The 12,322-nt window shown below is 41.3% G+C and overlaps 1 protein-coding gene across 1 annotated transcript; it reads right to left on the bottom strand.

The window, feature by feature from the left end:
- Positions 1-11,446: 11,446 nt before the first annotated feature.
- LOC145594254 (putative disease resistance protein RGA3) lies at positions 11,447-12,128 on the bottom strand. The gene is made up of 2 exons (XM_081650589.1): positions 11,955-12,128; positions 11,447-11,824 (listed from the first exon to the last, which is right to left on the bottom strand). The coding sequence occupies exons 1-2, from the start codon at positions 12,126-12,128 to the stop codon at positions 11,447-11,449; spliced, it is 552 nt and encodes a 183-aa protein (XP_081506715.1).
- Positions 12,129-12,322: the final 194 nt, after the last annotated feature.

The following is a 12,322-nucleotide window of genomic DNA, read 5'->3' as shown; positions in this document are numbered from 1 at the left end:
GAAGATATTTGATCATAGCCGGGTGAGTTGCTTCAAATGTGCCCTCATATTGGCTAACGACCAACTGTGAATCAGAGTAGGCGTCAATTTTTGTGGCCCCTGCCGCCTTACACATGCGGATTCCGGCTAGCAGGGCTTCGTACTCCGCCTCATTGTTTGAGGCCTGAAACTTGAACCGTAGTGCATACTCATATCTGTCTCCCTCAGGAGACTCACAAATTACGCCTGCACCACAGCCATTTTTTGTTGAACTCCCGTCTACATACACTTTCTAAACCTGATTGAGATTATCCGGAGCCACCGGACGGGTCATTTCCACAATGAAGTCGGCAAACGCCTGACCTTTCACTGCCTTTCTTGGTTCGTAAGTGATTTCAAGACTTTGCATTTCAATAGCCCATTTTAACATTCTGCCGGATGACTCCAAGGTAGACATTGGCCGCTTGAGTGGCTGGTCGGTGTAAATCACCACCGGATGGGCCAGAAAGTAAGGCTTCAACTTTTTGAATGCCATGTACAAAGCAAGACCAAAATTTTCCACCACAGGGTACCGGAGTTCAGCATTTTTAAGAACATGACTAATGAAGTAAACCGGGAGTTGAACGCCGTCTCGTTCAGCAAGGAGAACGGCACTGAGAGCATGATCTGAGACGGCTAAATACATATACAACGTCTCCCTAGGTAGAGGACTGACCAGCCTAGGCAGAGAGTGCAAGTGCTCATTCAGCTTTTGGAATGCCGTCTCAGCATCGTCTCCCCATTCGAACCTGGTCTTCTTCCTGATTGCTTGGAAGAAGTAGAGGCATTTGTCACCTGACCGGCTGAGGAACCTTCTCAAGGCGGCCAGGCAACCGGTTAGTCTCTGAACTTCCTTGACAGAACGGGGTGACTTCATGTCAATTACCACCTGTATCTTCTCGGGGTTAGCCTCTATCCCCCTTTGATCAATCAGGAATCCGAGAAACTTCCCAGACTCAACACCAAAGACGCATTTCTTGGGGTTTAACATGACCTTATGCCGCCTGAGGGTGGTGAATGTTTCTCGGAGATCAGCAAGGTGATCCGCCTGTTGCTTGGATTTGACTATCATGTCATCTATGTACGCCTCCACATTCCTCCCAATTTGATTAATGAAGACCGTATTAATCATCCGTTGGAAAGTGGCAGGCGCATTCTTCAAGCCAAACGGCATCACAGTATAACACAATAACCCCAAATCAGTGACGAAGGCCGTCTTCTCTTGATCTTTTTTCCAGAGGGGTATCTGATGGAAGCCAGAATAGGCATCCATAAAACTCATCAAGGCGTGACCGACTGTAGAGTCGACCAGACTGTCGATCTTTGGAAGCGGGTAACTGTCCTTTGGACACGCCTTGTTGAGATCTGTGTAGTCTACACACATGCGCCAGGTCCCATTCGGTTTCTTGACAAGGACCACATTGGCCACCCAGTCGGGAAAATTACAGGGCCGAATGAACCTGGCGTCTAGCAACTTTTTGACTTCGGCAGCTGCCGCCTGACTTCTTTCCTCGCCATGGTTTCTTTTCTTTTGCCGGATGGGCTTCTTTTTGGGATCCACGGTGAGTTTGTGGACAGCGAGATCCGGACTGACGCCTGACATCTCTTCCACTTCAAAGGCAAAAATGTCTTTGAACTCTTGCAGCAGAAGGTGCAAGCTTGCACCCAGAGTAGCATAAGCAACCGTCCCAACCTTCACCGTACGCTCTGGACGGCTGTCGTCCAGAACGAGATCAACGTTTTCTCCAGCCGGTTGGGGACGGAGCTCGTCTGACCGTTCACCGGTCAGTGATTGCTATTTCTTCTCTTTCTTCACCTCCACCAGCAGAGGTGCTTTTCTTTTCTTACTAACGGCTGGTGGGGCTGGGTTGGCATTCTTGACATCGTCAAGGTCTATTGGTTCCTTCTCTTGGCCGTCTGGGGCCACAGTATCTTTCACGGCTGAGAGATAGCACTCCCTTGCCGTTTTCTGATCCCCGTTCAGGGAACCAACAGAGCCATCATCCCGCTCATACTTGATGAGCATGAGAGACGGGATAATGACCGCCTTAGCTTCGTTGAGGGTTGGCCTACCAAGGATGATATTGTAGGCGGTCAACTCCTCAACGACCAAGAACCTAATGACAATATGCCGTCCCTGGCCTTTTTCTCCTAGCCGGATGGGCAAGTCAACTCTGCCGGCTGGGTAGACCATCCCACCCCCAAAACCAACCAAGGGGTGGGTGACCGGATGCATGCTGCTGACATTATATTTCAGCTTCTGCAGGCACCGGAGGCTGATAATATCCGACGAACTGCCGGTGTCAATAAGGATCCGTCCAACCAGCTGGTTGGCAACCTTACATTCAATGACGACCGGGTCGTCATGCGGACGGCGGACGCTGCCCCTATCCTTCTCAGTTATAAAGACGTCTGGGAAAGTGGAGGAGGCAGACGCCTGCTCATCATCATCCTTATCCATCTTTCGAAGATGGCTCTTGGTGCCCCGAATGGTAGGGCCCCCACATGACAATCCGCCTGCTATAGTGTAGACCGGATCCTTGTCGGTTTCCGAGCTACTAGCAGGCTGGGGGACAGCCTTGGAGGACTGACCCTTATTCTTCTTCTTTGCCCCGGTAGGGGACTTAGAGATGTAGGACTTAAGGAGCCCCTTGTCAGCCAGACGGTCCAACGTCCGCTGTAGACTGAAGCAGTCGTTGGTGTCATGGCCAACCTCCTCATGGAACTGGCAAAATTTATTTTTGTTCCGAGACTGGACGGAACTCTTCATCGGATTCAGCTTCTCAATAGACAGCCGATCCTTCACCTCCATGAGGATGGAGTTGCAGTCTTTGTTAAACTCGTACTTGGGGACGTACGGTTTAAACTCTTTTTTCTTCTTTTGGGACGGCTGGTCAGAATCACTAACCGCCCAGACTTCTTTTCTCTTCTTGCTCTCTTCTTTTTTGTTACCCGGCTGAGCAGACCGGCTTTCTTTTTGCTTGTCAGACTTCTTGGAGTCTGACTGGCTACCAGGCGAGCAGAGGTCGGTAGCCTGAATGTAGCTCTCTGCCTCCCTCAGGGCCGCCTGTAGCGTGAATGCCCCTTTTCGGACAAGGTCGAACTTAAAAGCCGACCCGTCCTTCAGACCCTTGAAGAAGTCTGTGAAAGCTACCTCGTCAGACAGCCCCTGGATCTGTATTCTGACCAGGTTGAACCGCCTGACATATGAGCGTAGCCCTTCTCTCTCACCCTGCCTGACGGTGCTCAAATCAAGGCTCGTCTTCTTGGCAGGAATGTTCATAGAGAAGTTGGTAGCAAACAAGAAGGCTAGCCTCTTGAAGCTGTCAATAGAACCGGCTGGCAAGTTGCCAAACCACTGCTGGGCAATGCCCTTCAGTGTAGCCGGGAAACATCGACACCAGGTGGCATCGTCCCAACCCTGTAAGCACATGAGGTTGGTGTATGCCATCAGGTGGTCTTCGGGGTTGGTGGTACCATCATAGGTGCCCACCAGTACATTCTTAACCTTGGCCGGCTGAGCCGCCTCGGTTATATTGGCTGCAAAGGCAGACGGTTGTTTGCCTAGCCTCATTAGCCGAAGCTGCCAGTCCAGAGGCTGGGCAGGAGGATATGCCGCCTGACCCCCAAAAGGAGGTGGCTGCATGAATTGAAGGCCATATTGCCCATACTGCGCCTGAGGTGCGTATGGCATCGACCCTATCATCAGTTGAGGTTCGGTGTTGACGGATTTACCGTCTGTCCGACTCTCATGCAAGGACATAGAGTTCCTTGCTGATGCTTGCTTGAAACTGTCTGGAAAGCTCGAGGTAGAGGCTGACTCAGACTGCTGCTGCCTCCTTCGATTAATGACTTCTCTTGCATCGAAGGTAGGCGTCTTCTTGGCCTCCGGCTGGGGTTGCCGGGGCATCAGAATCTTAGACCAGTCAAGTTTTGCGGCTGCCTTCTCCTTTGGGTGAGGAGTTGGCTGCCTGTCCTTGACCGGCTTCTTCTTCTTCCCATCATTGGGAGTCTTTTTAGCCGGCTGACTCTTGCTAGAGCCTGCCTTGTTTTGGTTGATCATGGCCTTGATTTCACCTTTGAAAGAGTTCATGAATTTCATGAGCTCATCTCGGGTGACTGGGGCTTGACCTTTGGCCTTCTGGGTTTCCCCTTCTGGCCTTCCAGATGGGCGCCTTCTTGGGCCCGCCTGGTCTTCATTTCGCTCCAGTTGATCCCTGGAACGAATGGATTTAGAGATGAGGGAGCCATCCTTAGATGTGTAGGTCTCCACATCATCATCTTCATCTTCTTCCTCCTCCTCAGTGAATACCTCTGGCTGAGGCTGAGGGATTTCAAACCCTACCGGCTGAATAACCGGTTGCATGTCGTCCGGGGCACCCGTTTGAGTGCCCGGACGTAGAGAGGTAGAATTGAGAATCGTTACTCCACTTTGAACCATCTTGAGGTACTCTCCCCACAGACGGCGCCAAATGTTTTGGGTGTTTTTGTCCCTTGGGAGAGTTACAACTCGAAGACTGGTCCGGAGGGCTTCTGTACCTGCAAAATCAACGGTGACACCGTTTGGGAGGTGCTCCGCCTCCAACGCTCAAGTTAGTAACTTGAAGGAGAGGAAAAGGTGCGGAAATTTAGGTGGGGATCTGCTAGGTTTTCTAGCTCAGTTGTCTCTATCAAAGGGACAGTTTTTAGTAAAATGAAGGAACGTGCCCTCCAAAAGAGGGGAATCTCCCTATTTATAGGGTCATTGGGATTTGTACCCCTGATTAGGTGACAGAACCCTAATCAGAGATGGGCTGCGCCGTTTTACGGCTTTCTCGGGATTTGGGCCTGAAGGCCGACATTCTCCCAGATATTTGGGTGGACACGTGTCACACGGGGGTAGGTCCATTTTGGTCCATCCCCAGGCTGACACGTGTCACCCTCTGATTGGGCCACGTGGGAGGGGTAAAATTACCCTAAACATGACCCATCATGGATCCACCCAAATTCCATCTGATTATCCGAATTGACAACTCCTTTGTATTTTCATAAATGAAGAAATGTTTCTCTTGTAAATTTTGGTCAATAATAACTTAGTTATCAATAAGTCAAAATTATAACATTTGAATATTGTAATTTATTGATAGAGAAAATTCCAACAAATAACAACAAAATTATATATGTTTTTTCTTATGTGTAAGTTAATAACATAGTAAAAGTGTATTAAGTAAATAGTACAAAAATTTCAAAATATTTCACTTAAAAAAGCTATGAAGCAAGTATACAATTCAGATATTGATGATTCTATAACCGGGATGGATAAATTACGCTAACGTCGTTTTTAAAAGATTGTCTTAAAATTTTACTTCCTTTAAAAAAAATGTTACTAAAAGAAGATAATTGCTTGGTTCTTTACATGTATGTTTGTTATGGGGGCATTTGTTACACCCAAAAATCAGAATTTTGACTTTTTGTTGACTTTCTTGATCACTTTGATCAAGTTAAGAAGTTTCTAGAGTTAATAAAGGGTCTTTGGGTGAATTTGATTAAAACATGACAGCAACTGAGTTGATATAGCGCTAAGGCCCAATAACATATAGATCGGATTAGGAGGCTACTGGATGATTTAATTTTCAAAGAAGTGTTTGCGCCAAAAAGCATAACCGTACATCAGTGTTGGGAATCAACCATAAACGCTCTATTTTTCCTATAAATAGAAGTGAAAAAATAGAAAGAAGACATTAACAAATTAACCAACAACAAGCTTTTCATTAGTTTTAAGCTTTCTTCTTTGCTTTCGTAGTTTCCTTGGCTTAGTGGCTAAGCGATGATAGTGTAGCTTATCACATAACATGTATTGATGATCATTCGTCTTTTCCAAATGAGGTAACCTCGCTCTCTTCAACTGTACAATTGTTGACCTGACTCCATTCTTTAATGAATGGAATGAATTTGTAATTTTTGTCACATCTACTCATTTGTTTGAGCAATCTAACTTGTTTTACTTCTTTTGGAAAAGTTTCCTTATTGTTTTGTTTTACGTTAGCAAGATTATCAATCTTTGAAATCGATAACTCGAGGGACAGCCCCTAATAATACTCTAGAACAAGATAGAGTATTTAACTTGTTGGTAAAGAAAAATATTTACCTCAACAGCTATATACTAAGCTAAGGGAAACGAAGGAAGCTAGCTAATAAGAAAACTTATAGATCATTAAATGAAATGCTTTTATTGATTGATTTCTGATGCCTTTCCCTGAGCGTTTTCTTATATATAAGCAGTCCTGATGCAGTTTCTCCCACGAACTTTAATAACCGCTAGACGGTTATAACTCTTGACGCCAATCTTCCTTTGAATTTCAAAATATCTCTCGTCATTAAACTTGTTTACCTTTACTTCGGGCCTTACTTATTAACCAAACCTCCATCGCTGGACCGAGTCTTGACATTGTCTCAAAGTCTATTTCTCCTTAGTCAATGTGCATAGTCAAGATAAGTCAAAATATTTATTTATTTTTTTTTTGGGTGTTTTTTTTTTTTTTTTTTTTGAAACCGGGGTGTAACAAGTTCATTTGTATAGTATGATAATTATGTTTTTTTTTAATACACCAATTGTTCATATGTGTTCATTTTCTATTATTAAATGTTATTTTTTTTCTTACTTGTTCATTTACTACTAAATATTCATTTTTTGTGACATATTTATTTATTTTTTTACTAAATATTCATTTTACAGCTGTTGTCTTACTTTTCCAGGTTCACCATATAAATATTGAGCTATGGACCCATTGTTGTTAAATTTTTAAACTATTTATATCTGTAACCCGATTACGGGGAAGCTTGCTAATATCATAGTCAGGTTCTAATAATATTTGCTTAAAAACGAAGATTGCCATCGTTTATCTTAGTAATGGGAATAAGCATATTTTAATTTGAACTATTAAATTATGTAATTTCCTTACACAAATAAAACCTTAGATTCACTGAATTGATGCCCTCTTCTTGACAATCTCAAACCCAAAACTTTTAAAATCCAGGCAAATACATCATGTCATACATTTATTTGATTCTGGATACAATTTACAACCATATCTTTTACATAGGACAATCATCATATATACTACATGTTCGCTAACTATAAATACAGAATATGTAAGTTGAACAAAAATTCAAGTTCCATAATAAACCTTTATTAAAAATAAAAATCAATCATCTTTTTAACTAGTTTCCTTCAATTTGAAAAGAGGAAATTGAACTGGTATGTCGAGACCCATCGAGTTCTTGACTAAGATGAGAAAGAGACTACTGGTTATTCTATTATGGAGGCCTTGGAGAAGGAGTATACTGCGCTGAACCATGAATGTAAATCTATGGCTATATATTGACCTACCTGGCTTTGCTTATCACAATGTGTCAGTTACCACCATGATGAAGTCTTCCAAAAGGCGATAAGTTTGCCTTTATAATCTCTCAATTTGCAGTACATATATCATTTCATATCGACCTATAACAGAAGCTGAATGATTTCTTCATTATATCAGGAAGAGCAAGATCATATAGTAAGCAAATGACCGCCTAATCAGAATGGATTGACATTAAAAGAGACCAGACAAATTGAGTATTTATCCAAGGTACTCGATCAACTACATGATAATTTTATCAAAAGGTAGTTTTCTTTAGGTTGTACTGTTTAAAGCTAAGCTAGCTTTATTTCAATGTCAATTAGCCTTTATTCACGATTTCAACAAGGTCATTGATGAGATGCCGCGTGTGGTTAACATCTCATTTACACTTTTTCGAGAGTCAACTAAGGATGTTTACATCAATGGTTAGTATTATCCAATAATACTAAAAAACTCTTCTGTTCTAATCATGTGTTATGAAACTATCAAACATGTTGAAGCTGATAAAATTTAATATTCTTTACTTGATGAAGGTTATATTGTACCCAGTGATCTGGCTTAGAAGTACAGTGGTCACCTGGTTCCAAAAGTCAATCACATTTAACATACATAAACTAAGATTGCATATCTATTTTGCAGGATCGTATATCCCTAATACAAGAGCGAATTTCATTCTGTTTGGAGCAGGAAGTAAGATGTGTCGCCAATATGATAAGGATGTCATAAGTACCACAATATATGGATAGATAAATTCTTGATTCTGCAAAGAAAGGGAGACGATTGTACATGTGTTTCATCTTATATGCAATGGTTCAAAAATACCTACTAAAATTCCATAGATTGACAAAATTTCAATTCGAAGAACAATAAACTAATCGACAAGCTAATAAACAACACCACCTCATTATCCAAATACAAACAAGTCCAACACTTCAATGGATACAGCTCTAAACACTGAAAAATCATCAAGAATACCAACAAAAAAGTAAATTGAAGAAGTGAGAGATACCGTTTCCGTTGGTGCTCTTCAATACAATTTTAGCATCTTCATCTGACAAGTGAAATTTCAATACAACTATGATCTTCTAAAATACTTTTATAAATCTAAGAAAAGTAAATCCAAAGATATAGGAAAGTTCTCCTGAATATACACTTATGCAGCATTATACAAAGAATTTAGCAGAATAAACTGAAAATTCTTCATTAGTAACTATCAAACAAAAAAAAAAAATCATAAATGAAGGGGTTCAGTTGGGTGACTTACAGAATTAATCTTCAAAAATAACAAGAGGGACATGCTGAATCTTGGGGCAATCGCTACCATTTGGGCGTTGTCATCTTTCTCTCAATCCTGGACAACCTCTAATTCTAAGCTCATTAAGGGAGGTGAGTTTGTGAAAGGCTTCTGGCAGCAATGTCAATTTGGGACACAACGATAATACCAGATGTTCAAGAGAGGACAAAAAACTTATCCATTCTGGTAGTTCCCTCAATTCTTTATTCATAATTAATTCTAGAGAACGGAGGTTCACCAAATGCTAAAGACTACACGGAAGAACCACAAGTTTTGGAAGATTCCATAATTCCAAAGAATGAAGATTAGTTTTCAAGGCTTTCCATGGCATGCTCTCTTCATCCCTAGCTGCTTCTGCTTGTTCATTTGGTGATAGATCAAGCTGCTTACATTCCCTGATAAACAAGTTCTCCAATGCAGTCAGATGTTCCAGGCCTTTAGATATGCTTCTCAAGTTACCACAACATGTGAATGTCAAAGATCGAAGAGAAGAAGATAGACTTGCAAAAACTTCTCCTATACTTTCAGTGCTCTATAGCTTGTCATCCCTGTAGATGGTTAGCGATGATAGCTGGTGCAGACATTGTTTTGGCAGGGACATTAGTTGGTCTATTGCATTATCAGATTGTAACTCCTACAACTTCAAACAAGCAACCCCTCCACAATCAAAAGAAGATGCACTTCTTGTTGATAAAGTTGTTGCCAACTTTAACATTAAGAGACTCTCATTGGGGCCAGTTACTTTCAAATTCTCTACTTTAGGACAAAGCGGAAATGACAACAAGTTTGGACAATCTTCTAACATTAATTTTGATAGCATGGAAAATCGCTTGGATAATAGATGATGATCAAGTTGTTGCCTTGACCCAGCCCCTGCTAATTCATATGATGGTGCACCTGTTATCTCATTCTTAATTACAATTGCTTCTACTCCTTTCCACCATCCTTTCAGATTCGTCATATATTCCAGCCTAAGTTCCTCAAGAGATGGGAAGAAAAGTGGTTCCATCCCTTGCAACTTTGATGACGAGGAATCATCACACACACCAATCAATATATATTCAACATTAACCATTTCTATCGAAAGGTTCTTCAAGAAACATAATTGACTAAAGTCAAGGACTTCTTGGCAATTTTGACACTCCCAAAGTCTTATCTCTACCAAATTTGGAAGGTTATTACTCAAAGAATCCATCCTAGCCCAACTTGGGAAATTTTGACCTTTGTAATTAATGAGTAATTCTCAAATTTCTTAAATTGGAATAGGGTTTGAGGCCCTCCAGCACAACTTCATCATGGTTACCACCATCTTCATAATTCCAATCGAAGTCTATCATCAATTCAGTCAACTTCTGTTTGCAGCTCAACTCTGCTTCGGTTGCATCCAACATGTTGTTTAATTTTTACCGTGGAATATATAATTTGCTAGGTCTCCTCTCAAGTTATTGAGTTTCTGTAATTCACTCAGTTTAGCACTAGAACTGTTGGGCTTATAGGGAGACCACTCGTGGTTGACTATAAATCTAGGCAACTTATTAAGCAAATTGAATTCTCCTATTCCTGATGGCATGTAAGTTAAATTGAAACAATTAGCAACATCAAGGCTCCTCAAATTGGTAAGCTTTCTAAAATTAGAAGGAAGTGCTCTAAGGTTCTTACAATAACGCAAATTTAGTGTTTGCAAATTCAGAAGATTTGTTATTGAAATGGGGAGCTCTAGAATAAGGGTGTGAGAGAGATTGAGGAATCTCAAGTGAATCAACTTACCAATTGCACTAGGCAAACTCTTAAGACTGAGACCATGTAGAGCAGCTAAACCTCATTATTAACTGATGGCAGATTGATTCGCTAAAGGGAGACCCATCATTTACTTGCTCTGGCAAAATAAACATACGCAGAAGCTTCAAATTATACATGCCATTTGGAATTTCCCACAAGGAAGTCAAATGATAAGCAAAGGACAGGTGGAGGATTTTGTCATTGTCAAAATTCCTTTCTGCAAACCTTGTAACCTTGCATTGACTCTAGCCACTCCCTTTTGCAAGATCATGCATTAAATCGTGGATTTTGCACTTTGTAATAGCCTCCCATTCGTTCCTTCTTATATTTAGGAAAAAGCCCCTTTGCACTAGAGTATGAAAGTACTCTTGTGCAACTCCATCAAGACTTTGCCCTTCACTTGTAGCTGAAATGATGAAATCTTCTGCTATCCAAAGATCTATCAGCATTTCCTTATCAAATTCGTAGTCTTTTGGAAATAAAGCACAGTAAGCAAAACAGTTTTTCAATGGCGACTGCAGATGACTGTAGCTGAGCTTGAGAATGTTCATAACGTCGCTTTGGTTCCCGGAAATTTTTGCAAGACTTGTATCCTTAAAAGACAACCTCCTGCACTCCTCCTTGCCATAAAGCAGACTCCCAATACTTCTTATTGCCAAAGGAACACTTGCACAATTCTTAAGAATCTCCTTCCCTAATCTCACAATGTGTGGTTTTTATTGAGCTTGCCCTGGTTTAAATGCCATCTTTTCAAACAATTCCCAAGATCTCTCCTCTGATAGCCCTTGTAATTCATGAGGAGGAAAAGTACCCATTATGTCTGCCACCTCCCTTAATCAAGTAGTCATGAGCTGAGGATCTTACTCCCCATACCACCAACCTTTAACAGAGCTCTCAGCTTCGACCATTCCTTAGGTTTTTCGTTCCACACATCATCCAGAACAAGCAAGTATTTCTTACCACCTACTTCTTTTCACAAATGACCCTGTAAGTGCTCCATCTCTAACTTTTGGATTTCTGTGTTGGTTGCTGACATGAGGATCTTTTCAGTGATTACCTTAATATCAAAGATATCTGAAACACAAACCCATAACCTCAACTCAAAGAACTCCTCAACCCGAGGATCATTATATATGAGTTGAGCTAAAGTCGTCTTCCCCATGCCTCCAATTCCCACAATTGTGACAACAGGGAGCATCTCATTCATTTTCACATTAGTGGATAAGTTGGTGAGCAGCATGTCCAAGATCACTTTCTTATCATCATTTCTGCCAACAACTACTTCTGCATCTATGAATGAAATAGTTTGATCTCTCCTCCAACTACTCATTACATTCCTTTCCTCAAGAGACTATTGAATTAATTGAAACTGCATGTCATCTTTGATTATTTAATCAAGCTCCTCCCTAATTGTATTTATTTTCTGGGAAATTTTGAAGGCAAATGCTATATGTTTAAAAGCGGGAAAAGAAAGTTGGTACCTTCTTAGGCATTTTGTTTCTGTCAATGAGCTGTCGTTGCAAAGAAACAGTAGCGACCGCATCAAACAAGTCGTCAGCAGCATAGACAGCACTGGTGAGCCTTTCAAGCCAACCATGAACAGCACGACTATCAGCTTGTCTTTCCTCAGCATCTCCTTCCAAGATTCCAACCATAAATTTTCACCTTTTAGGACCATAAAATTAACTCAAACGTATGATTGGCTACATGTAGGACCTCACCTCATAAAAATTTGTATGATTACATAACTTGCAGCAACCAAAAAAAAAAAATGTATCAGTAAATAGAGTAAGCAGTAATAATGTAATATATGCTAACAGCTAAAAAATGATCTTAACAAAGTATGAGC

This window comes from Chenopodium album, chromosome 19 (genome assembly GCF_948465745.1).
Source record: "Chenopodium album chromosome 19, dcCheAlbu1.1, whole genome shotgun sequence".
Lineage (NCBI taxonomy): Eukaryota > Viridiplantae > Streptophyta > Magnoliopsida > Caryophyllales > Amaranthaceae > Chenopodium > Chenopodium album.
Note: the sequence above shows the minus strand (reverse complement) of the source record. Positions and strands in the feature narration are given on the sequence as shown.